The sequence below is a fragment of the Chrysochloris asiatica genome, unplaced genomic scaffold, assembly GCF_000296735.1.
Source record: "Chrysochloris asiatica unplaced genomic scaffold, ChrAsi1.0 scaffold00046, whole genome shotgun sequence".
Classification (NCBI taxonomy): domain Eukaryota; kingdom Metazoa; phylum Chordata; class Mammalia; order Afrosoricida; family Chrysochloridae; genus Chrysochloris; species Chrysochloris asiatica.
In genome coordinates this window covers 15,055,473-15,067,254 of record NW_006408564.1, presented here as the reverse complement: position 1 = coordinate 15,067,254, position 11,782 = coordinate 15,055,473, and the positions used below count along the sequence as shown (strand labels likewise).

Below are 11,782 nucleotides of genomic sequence, written 5' to 3'. Positions count from 1 at the left end.
AAGATACAAAGGCAAGAAGTGACTGGCTTACAAGCTTTCAAGAGGGAACCTAGATCTAGAGGGCCTGGAGGAAGGTAGAATCTCCACTGAGTAGCATCCAGTCTGTCTAGGTGGGACGGGACTGATGAAAGGAAACACGGATAGGTCTCTTGTGAGACAGTAGTGAAAGTTTGTTATCAGGACTGATTGTGAGGGTTGGAAATGTTTTGTAGCAAGGAGAGGTGTGATTAACTTTGCAGTCTAGGAGTGGAGGTCCCTGGTACCATCATGGGAGAAGAGCAGATTGCGAAACCCTACCCATAGAAGCAGTGATGGCAGAGATGGCGGCAGAGACAATGACGTAGAGAGATGGAGTGGCAGGGACTTTAGACCCAGAGAGGGAGAGGGGCTGTGTACTGATGACCAGGGGGGCAGGCTTGCAGGGTATACCCTTTGGTTGCTTGATGATGCATGGAGGGGACTGTAACCATGGCAATGAAATTATATACGATAGGATGAATGTAAAGCTAATGTTCTCCCATGTAAACTATCACATAATTCACAATAAAACATTAAAAAAATAAAAGCCAGTTGCTGTAAAGTCGATTGACTCACAGTGACCCCTTTCTATCAGTGACTGATGTGGGGGAGAAGCAGAGCACCAGAGCTTTATTCTGAGAAACCTCTCGGTGGACACAGACCTCCAGCCTTTTGGTTATCAACTGAGCACATCAATCATTCGCACCACCCAGGGACTTCTTTAGAAAAATATTGTTGTTGTTGTTGTTAAGTGCCTTCGAGTCTGTTTCAAATCATAGTGACCTTACATAGGGTTTTTCAAGGATCTGCTGGTGGATTTGAACTGAAGGTCTTGTGGTTAGAAATCCAGTACTTATCTTTTAGCAAAACACTGACTCATAAATACTCAGTAAATATTTTCTAAAGGAACCAGAGAATAAGTGAATAGGACAGATGGAAGGGAGGAAGAGAGGGAGAAGAGGAGAGGATAAGGCAGACCAGAGAAAGAGAGAAAAAACAAGAACATGAATAATGCATCTGTCCTCCAAACTATTTTGTTAAAAACGACCTTGAAAGGAAAAACAGTGCAACCCATATTCTAGGCTGCTTTGGAGTTTCGCAAACACTTTCTCCTTTATCCCCAATGCAACCACTTGATATAGCTATTATTTCTCCATTGAACAGAGATCCCATTTCTCACAATCTTTATTTACTGTGTTTGAAATTGAACTAACTAATCTGGATTCAGTATTATTTCTGTAGATTCTTTTGTAAAGTTATGAACATATTTTGTAAAGTTATTAACGTATTTCAGGCTACCTTGATGCCAGAAAAAATGAAGAAATATGTCGCGTACTTCTGACATATCCTATGGTGATTTCTGATCACTACACTGCTGTTTGAAAATTAACACTTCATAACTACAAAGGTAGAAGTTTTGTAACGTAAAGGTGGGAGTAGTTAATCTAACGTTCCAGGAACAAAGGACCTTAGTACCATTAAGGGAGGATAGCAGGTATGGAATATGGGACCCTATCCAGGGAAACAGTGATAGCAGAGATGGCGGCAGAGATGAGGACATGGAAAGATAGAGTAACTGAGGACTCTGGACTCATTGAAAGAGAAAGGATGTGTGCTGGTGGCCAGGAGGCAGGCTTGCAGAATGTCCCCTTCGGTTGTTTAAATGATGATATATTCCTGAGTGTTTTTGTGTGCATTCAAAATACAAAAACAACCCCCCGCCCCCAGTGGTAATAGAAGCAAATACTGTTGAATGATGATGCATGGAGGGGATTGTAATAATTGCAATAAAATGAAATATGATAAGATGGGTGTAAAACTGATGTCCTCCCATGTTAAATGGTCCTTAATTCACAATAAAAGCTTTAAAAAAATAATTAACCCTGTGTGAAAATATAGCAGGAAGATCTGAAATAGCTGTAAAAAGTGGCCAACTAACACATTAATGGCACTGTCAGGCACAATATGGCTTCAGTCAGGGGGAACATCCTGAGTTGCATAAGATACGATTCAAGGAAAATAAAATTACTTAATGGATTTTTTTTTTTCATTGTAACTTAAAATAGTTATATTGAAACCCATTGTGTGGCACCAGGGGATGGAGCAGTGTCATAACTTGAAGAATGGGAGAGAAAAAGGACTGTTAAGAAGTTTTGTCATTGTTGTTGTTAAGTGCCATTAAATCAGTTCCAACTTACAACTCTGTATAGGGTTTCTTAGGAACAACTGATGGGTTTGAACCTCTAATCTTGCCTTTAGCAGTCAAGTATTTACCATAGAACACCACACCAGGACTCCTTAAGGGAGTAAATTGTTTTCTAAGCAACCCTGTATAGTGTTTCCAAGAGCAGCTGGTGGGTTTGAACCACCAACCTTGCAGTTAGAAGTCTAGTGCTTATCCTACAGCAACACACCAGGTTATAAATTGTATCCACATTAATGATCTCTAGAAACGTAAAAGGAAAATCAGAATGACCGTGAATGGCTTCTTGTGTGTGGTTCCTTGAATGAGTCACTGGGTCATTCAAAATATCATTCTTATATGTTAGAAAAAGAAATGTCCATGAGGAAAATAAACACTCTTATTTGGCCTTGAAACATTCATATCTGGGCATATTTGATAATTAACAACTTGGGAGTGGCATTCTGAGTCTTCATCTTTTACACCCACATGTTGCTATTAAGGCCATTTCCATGCAGTATCTCATTTCATGACTGAATAAGGCTCACTAGGATTATTGTGGCATTACTGTCCTCCTCCATCTTAATAAACAGCCCTCCATTCTTCCAATTCCTCAGATCAAGAATTATGGCACAATCCTGAACATTTATCTTTCTCTCTCACACCCTCATCATCCCATCCATCATCATTTTTGTTTTCACTCAACCTTGAATTCAAGCCCTCACCACCACCTTCACATTGCCATTTGTGTCTACCATATCTCCCTAGACTGCTTGGTCCTGCCTCATAAGAAGTTCCCCTATTTCTGTCCTTGCCTTTCTGGTCAGCTTCCCACCACGATACCAGAAACATTTCTGGAAAACACAAATCAGATCCTAATGTTCCAGCACTGGAAACTGTCCAGTTACTCCTCATCTCATTCAGAGTAAAAGCTAGTGACCTTCCCTTGGCTAGGAGGCCCAGCCTCTAAGAGGAGAGCCCCCACTCTTTATCTGGCTTGGTTCACTCTGCTCCAGCTACACTGGCCTCCTTGATCTTCCTCAAAAGCTCCAAGTACATCCCTTCTCAGGACTCTTGTCCCTTCAGTTTCCTCTGCCTGGAATGGTCCCCCATCTCCCTCACCTAGATGTTCACATGACTCACCTTGATACTTACAAATATCTGTTCCTATTGCTTTGCTAGAATGCCTTGCCTGACCCACTTGTACCTATCCTACACTGCTCTGTTTCCTTCAGAGTGCCCACCGCCTCGTATATTGTATATCACTTTGTGTATTTGTTTTCTATCATCCCCACTAAACTGTGCATTTCTTGTTAGCAGGGACATTTAGCTTGTTTGTTCACAGTACCTAGTACAGGACCTGACATGTAGTAGAAATCCAATCAACCATTTGTTGCATATATAGATAAGTGAATAAATGAATCCATACTTTGAGATAGGGAAACTGAGGCTTAAAGAAGGGAAACGATTTTCCCAAGTCAGAGTAAGCTTCAGAGCAGGAGGTAGACTGGTGTAATCCCTTTCAGTTCAACCTTAATGGAAGAACCTGAAATGTAATAAAGCACAAGGCTCTGCATGGCTCCCTCTTGAACCCATTCAACTAGGAGTCACTCATATTAATTCTGCTTTTCCTTTCATGTTTTAACAAACCTTAAAGACAATACCCTTTATGACCTCAGTCATACTACTTAAAACCCATTTCGTCTTGTGTTCCCTTGCTGTGCTACTCCCTAGACTTCTCCTACTTTAAAGTAATGCATTTCTTGCTCCTTCCCATAAGTCTCCAGGATAACATTTCCATGAGCACCAACTCTTGAAACACACTGCCCAGATTAGACTACTTTAATATTTTTGTTATGATTCACTTAATCTCCTTTGTTGGCTTATAGTTGTCAACTAGGTCAAGTTGGGTGATTGTTTAGGTTCCAAGTCGTAGCATGTACAGCAAAACAAAATACTGCCTGGCCCTGTACCGTCTTCACAACTGTTGCTCTGTTTGAATCCATCGATGGAGTCACTGTGCCAGTTCATCTCATTGAGGGTCTTCCTCTTTCTTGTTCATCCTCTACCAAATCTGATGTCCTTGTCCAAGAGCTGGTCCCTCCTGACAGCAGTTGGGTGATGTTGTTCAAATCTTCAATATCATTACAAATTTTCTAATAATTATTGAGGGAGAGAATTAGCTAAACCTCTGACTATAATAATGAAATATTTTCCCCTTAGAATTTGGTCAATTTTTGATTCATCTATTTTAAAGTTCTATTATTAGATAATACAACTTGTTAAAACACAAGTGGGTAGCTAAGACAAGGTCTCCCATGGCTCAGCGTTTGTCTGAGGTTCAGGTTGAGCCTCATTGTAACTGCCTCTTCTCGTTGGAATCATTTGTGGGTCACTCTGGCCTCTTGTGTAAGTAAAATGCCTCCAACATATGACAGGGATACCAGTGATTCAGTGGCATGAATTTTGTGGAAACACTACAAAAATACATTTGATTTATAATGTAAAATAATGACCTAGAGCTCCAGAATCAGACATGTGCATCTCACAGTATTTTCTCAATAGATGTGCTCCTAAAGACTGAAGGTAAATTCAAATAAAGAATTCAGTGATGAAGTTTTTGCAAAGTTGGTAATTACATATTCCTTAGATCAGCCACGGCCATCCACTAGATTTCTATTCATAGTAACTCTATACAACTGAGTAGAACTGTAGAACTTTTCCTTTGGGTTTCCAAGATTACAAATGGTTATGGGAGCAGAAATCCTCATCTTTCTCCCTTGAACTGGCTGATGGGTTTGAAAAGCCAACCTTGCAATTAATAGTGCAATGCTTAACTCACTGCACCACCAGGGCTCCTACTCTTTAGATGCGTTTTTACACTGTTTTACATCACTATCAACCCGAACCAGTTTCTGTCAAGTTTCTGACCCATGGTGACCTCATGTGTGCAGCATAGAACTACTTCATAAGATTTTCAATGACCTTGATTTTTCTGAAATAAATTGCCAGACCTTGCTTCCAAGGTATCTCTGGATAGATTTGAACCACTAGCCTTTTGGTTAACAGCTAATTGATTAACTGTTTGTGCTACCTAGAGACTCTCGGACTACTACAGTAATGTTGGGTATTGTTGAGTTGATCTAGACTCATGTGTTACAGACTAGAAGTGTCCCAATAGAGTGTTGTACTCTTTACAAAATCAGATTGCCTGGTTGTTCTCTCTTGGAGCCACTAAGTGCCTAACAATTACTATGTGCTACTTACTCACTGTGCTCTGGTAGTGTAGTGGTTATAAGTTGGGCTACTAACCCCGTGGTCAGCAGTTCAAAACTACCAGCCATTCCGTGGGAGAAAGATGAGGCTTCCTGCTCCCGTAAAGATTTACAGCCTCGGAAACCCTGTACAGGGTCACTATGAGTTGGAACTGACTCCATGGCACACCATCACCACTACCACTTACTGTGCTAGTGTGGCACTGTGGGCTAATGCGCCAGACTGCAAAACCGTTTGAACTGCAAGGTCGGCGGTTCAAGCTCACCAGCTCTCCTCAGAAACCCTATACAGGGTCGCTATGGGTCAGAACCGACTAGACATCACTTAACAACAACAACACTGTGCTAAACACTGCTTTGCTCATCTCAGTCAGTCTTAACAATAATCAAATGAAGTGGAAACTGTTATCCCCCATTGTACACTAGGGGAAAACTGAGGCACAATTCAGTTAAGTAAGCCACAGGGCAGCTAATGGCAGGGCCAGAATTCCCAGCTAGACATTCCTACACCAAATCTGAGACCATAGCCTCTCTACTCATTACAATAGAATGCTGATGATTCTATTGGTAAATCCAGATTTCCCCCATTTGCCTGCCTGAAGCAAGAGCCGAGGGCCACTAATGTCTATGTAGATAGATCTGTCAGCAGTGTGAGGAGCTGGAAAGGCGAAAGCCACCTGTATGTCTGTAGTAACAGAACTTCCATCTGCTATAGGTACTTTGCATTCTGTTTAATGAGCATGTTTCAACCTAGCAAAATACAGAGCCGGAGCCGACTAGACAGAAACAGTACATTGCAGCCCTCAGTTTTTCTCAGTTTTGACACCTTCTGGTAAGTGCCAAATTAGCAATAAATTCTGAGGAAAGCCTCACAGGGAAAGCCCCTCCTTCACGCAAACCAACTGATACTTTCCAAAGGAGCGTTGTTAATGTTCCTCTGATCCCACTCAGCTTTCTTGTTCGGAGGCCTTTCACCAGAAATCCTCTCTGTTCGGTCAAATTAGATGGCAATCCATGTTCTTATTTCAGTAATGAAACCAAAGTGTGCCATGTAGCATGGGAAGAAGAATACAATGAAGTAGGTGTTCTAGAATCATCTGATTCTGATCTGTTATGAGTTTAAATTCAAGGTGTATTGATAATGACTCGACCACAAGGTCATTTCGAACTGCAAGGTTGGCAGTTCAAATCCACCAGCTGTTTGTCAGAAACATTATACAGGGTCACTGTGAGTTGGAACTGACTTGACAACATTTAACAGTAACAAAAACATCATTCATCAGTTTCCTTAGAAACTGTCTGAGCCTCAGTTTCCTCAACTTTAAAATAGGAATAATTGTATAATGACTGTTGTTGTTGTTATTAGATGCCATCAAGTCGTTTCTGACTCATAGCGATGCTATGCTCAACAGAATGAAACACTTCGTGGTCCTGGGCTAACAGACATCTTTGCTCTTCACAACTGCTGACACATTTGAACCCATTTCTGCTGCTACTGTATCAGTTCATGTCCTTGGGAATCTTCCTCTTTTTGCTGACGCTCCACTTTACCAAGTGTGATGTCCTTCTCCAGGGACTTGTCCCTTCTGATAACACATCCGAAGTATAAGAGATGAAATTTTGCCATCCTCACTTCTAAGGAACATTCTGATGATACTTCTTCCAATACAGATTTGTTTGTTCTTCTGGCGATCCATGCTATTTTTAATATTCTTCTCCAACACCATAATGATAGAAGTTGACAATAAGGATATACTTGGTGTAGTATTGTAAGCAGTTTATATTTTATTAATATAATCCTCAAAGGTGTGGTGCACACCTTTCCGAATTTTAAAAATGAAATAGGTACCATTATTATCATCTCCATTGTACAGATGAAAAAACTGAGGTAAAGAAAGGTCCAGATACTTGCCCAAGGTAACTTAACCCAAGCAAGATAGCACCTTCATTATACTTCCCAGGAGGCCTGGTGTGGCACTATGGGTTAATGCGCTCAACTGCAAAGTCAGTTTGATCCGTAAGGTCAGCGGTAAAAGCTCATCAGCTGCCCCTTGGAAGTTCCATACAGGGTTGCTATGGGTTGGAACTGACTCAATGGCACTAAACAACACTGACAAATTATACTGCCCAAGGAGCTCTGGTGACACTGTTGGTTATGTGTTGACTAATAACAGAAAGCTCTGTAAATCAAACCCACCAGCTGCTCCAAGGAAGGATGGTAAGGCTGGCTGCTTCTATAAAGATTTATAGTCTTGGATCACTTTGGAGTCCTGATATGGCACTAGAGAATCAGCACTGGACTGCTAACCACAGGTCTGGAGTTCAAACCCACCAGTTGCTCCTCAGGAACCCTATAAGTGGTCGCTGTGAGTCAGAATTGACTTGACAGCATTGAACAACAGCAGATGAGCTAGGGTCGACTCGGGAGCAGTGGGTTTGGTTTTTGGGTTTATTACAGAACCTACCCCACATGTGGGTATAATAATGCATGTGAAATGTCTAACACAGCACCGAAAACTAGTAAAACTTCATTGAACTCTTGCTTTTGTTGTTAGGCACTGTAGAGCTGGTACCAACTCCTAGAGATGAAACACTGCCTGGTCCTGGGCCAACCTCACAATCATTGCTACATTTGAGCCCACTGTGCCAATCCATCTCACTGAGGGTCTTTCTTTTTTTCTCTGACCCTCCACTTTACCGAACATAATATCCTTATCCAATGACTGCTCCCTCCTGACAATTTGTCTGAAGTATGAGAGATGAAGTCTGGCCATCCTGGCTTCCAAGGAGCACTCTGGCTGTACTTCTTCTAACAGATTTTTTTTTTTTTTCCATCAAACCACAGTTCTTTCAATATTCTCCTTAACTCAATAACACCATAACTCAAATGTATGAATTCTTCTACAGTCTTCCTTAGTCACTGTCCAGCTTTCGCATGCATATGAGGTTATTGAAAATACCATGGCTTGGGTCAAGTGCACCTTAGTCCTCAAACTGACATCTTTGCTCTTCAACACTTTAAAGAGGGCTTATGCAGCAGATTTGCCTAATGCAATACATTGTTTGATTTCTTCACTGCCACTTCCATGAGTGTTGATGGTTGATCCAAGCAAAATGAAGTCTTTGACAACTTCAATTCTTTTCTCCATTTATCTTGATGTTGTGTATTGGTCTAGTGGTGAGGATTTTTGTTTTCTTTACATTGAGATGCAACCCATACTGAAGGCTGTGTCTTTGATCTTTATCAATAAATACTTTAAGTCCTTTCAGTAAGCAAGGTTGTATCATCTACGTATTACAGGTTTTTAATAATTCTTCCTCCAATCCTGATGCCACTTTTTTTTTTTTTCATATAATTCAGCTTCTCAGATTATTTGTTCATCATAGAGATTGAGTAAGTATGATAAAAGAATACAACCTTGGTGCACACCTTTCTGAATTTTAAAACATTTGGAATTGTCTTGTTCTGTTCACACAACTGTCTCTTGGTCTATGTAGCTTTCCTCATTAGAACAATTAAGTGTTCTGGAATACTCATACTTTGCAATGCTGTCCATAGCTTGTCATGATCCACACAATCGAAAGCCTTTGCTTAGTCAATAAAGCACAGGTAAACATATTTCTGGTATTCTCTGCTTTTAGCCAAGATCCATCAGACATCAACAATGATATCCCTCGTTCCACGGCCTCTTCTGAATTCGGCTTGAACCTCTGGAAGTGAGATCACTGTCCAGGGCAGCTAAGTGATCCACTTAACAACAGAAATGGCCATATTAGCCTCAGCAGCAGTACAGAAATGAACTTAGCAACCATCAAATGCTTTTTACTGCCTGGGCCTGGCCTCACCGTCATCTCTTGCCTACACCTTCAACCATTTCTCGTTGACTTTACTACTTTCTCTCCAGTCCCTTCCATCTACAGCATATTTTCTACCCTCAAGCCAGTGTGATCATCTCAAAATAGAGATGTAAAACCTTTGTGTGCCTCCCCATCGTATTTAGAATGTTTAAGATCTGATTTACCCATTTACAAGACTGTGTAGGCTGCTTTGTGATGAGTGGACTATAGGAGGCAAGAGTGAGAGCAGAGCTGTATAGGCAAGTTCAAGACAAAACCTTGTACTATAAACTAGGGTTTTCCGAAGTGTATTCATACCACTGATGGAAAAAAATAAGTTACCATTGAGTCAAACTCCATCTCATCACAGCACCATTTATCTCAGAGTACAGCTGGGTTCTATAGCATTTTCAATGACTGTTTTTTCAGAAGTAGATCACTAGACTTTTCTTGTGAACTGGGTGGACTCAAACCACTCACCTTTTGGTTCGCAGCTGAGTGCTTAACTGTTTATACCACCCATGGATACCCAATGATGGTACAAGATCTGTCTAGGGATGTATGTTGTTGTTGTTGTTAAGCACCATCAAGTGAGTTCTGAGCCAATGCGATGCCATAGAGGATTTCCAAGGAGCAGCTGGTGAGTTTGAACCACCACCTTGCAGTTCAACAACTTTTCAGTCTGACACATTAGCCCACAGTGCCACACCAGGACTCCTTAGTGATGTATAGACAAGGCTGTATTAATTTAGAAGTTATATATGTATATATTTTAGTATGTTACATAATGTTTATCAATATATATCAAGCATATCATATCAAGTTTTCTTTCAAAGTAGATTTATTCATGGTAAGTCAGTCCATTAAAATACAGATATACCAGTGGACAGAGATGGATTAAATCATGAACATGGAATGTAAATGGCCAAAGTTTAGGGTACCCTCCTGTGGACAGGGGACACCCACTGAAGGAATTTCAGCAAAGAAAAGACATGATCAAATGGCACAATGAAATTTTCAGTGAATACGATTCATCTCAGGACCAGGAGAAGAATAAAATCAGTATGTCCCTGAAGTTCCTGAACAGGCTCCTCCTGTAATTGTCCATGGAAAATACGATCTGCATTGGAAATAGTGGATATGTGAAATAGAAAGACAGCAAATTGAAGAGCTTTCCCTGATGTAATATTCAGCTGAAGTTGAATAATAAGGATGAGGAAACAAAAGGACCCAGGATGATTTCTGAGTTTTCTACCTTAAATATGGGGGTAGACTGTTGCCACTAGGCACCCTATGAGCCCCTGAAATTTTTCAAACAGTATACATTTCAATTACTTACCAACTTATTATGTCCCAAAGTAGGCATTCTATCAGATTCTAGGTGAAGTGTCAATTTAAACATTATCCTGTTTTTTTCTGATATCTGCGTTTAACAGAGAAAGCTAGTTTTGGAACTTGATTACTGAGTCCTTTTGAGTATGACCAGATCTCTTCTGTACTTTGTCCAGTTGAACCTGAACCACTAGCCTCTTTTCCTTAATTAATGCTAGCTCTACATCTAACAAGCCACAAGCCTAGTGGCATAGCTCATGAGGGAATTGGTAGTATAGAGCTTAAAATCTCCAGACAGTGTTAAGCTGTGTCTCTTTCTTAATCCTTCTTTTTTATTCACCTTCTGTTCTATTTTCCATATAGAGATGCATTTCCATAAACAGAGAAGCATTTAGGAATAGGCAGAACTTCCTATATTGGCTTTCAACTTTCCTACCTGTAATATATCTGCATTTGCAAGAATTATAGCAAAAGGAGGAAAAATATTTATTTGCATGAGACCTAACAGCCAAAAGAGTTGGGTTTGTTTATTTGTTTTTGTTTTCTCTCTTGTGCAATGTATTTCAGGAGTTTCCTTACCTGGAAGATTTGTAGCATGTACGCAAATTAATTTCCAATGTAGTATTTTCCAAGATGCTTTCTGGAATTGGTCAAGAAATCTAAGTCAAGTTGGTTAATGGGACACAATTGCATCAATAAGTTGAAATGAACTGGCCTGCAGTTCCTGCTATAAAATTTGCTTTCAGTTCAAACCATGTGCAGTTCCTTGTGTCTGAATACTAAGTCCATGATACAGCATGTTAAGTGGGGCATAATATTTTCACTCACATATTAATGCCCCTCTGGTGTCTTTCCTTTTTCCTTAGGTATTTATGGGCCATCGGTAAGAATGTCTGGAAGAGATGGAAGAAAAGATTCTTTGTGTTGGTGCAGGTAACTCTTCAACTCCAATATAAGCATTATGACCCATCATATTAAAAGTTTTGATGAGATTATTTATATTTTATAAAAGGTATAATTACATAGTTTACACATCTTTAGCATTTAGCTCAACAAGTTTTTACATATGCAGCATACATACCCATGTAACCACCATTCAAGAGGAGGTATAGACCAAAGGTCAATGGGTCAAACCCAC

The 11,782-nt window shown here is 40.3% G+C and overlaps 1 protein-coding gene across 1 annotated transcript in view; it reads left to right on the top strand.

The window, feature by feature from the left end:
- Positions 1-11,782, top strand: part of CADPS (Ca++-dependent secretion activator) — a 755,300-nt gene that overhangs the window by 523,708 nt on the left and 219,810 nt on the right. Inside the window, exon 10 of the mRNA XM_006862100.1 lies at positions 11,511-11,577. Within this exon, the coding sequence (XP_006862162.1) occupies positions 11,511-11,577 (67 nt within the window). The remainder of the gene's footprint in view (positions 1-11,510; positions 11,578-11,782) is intronic.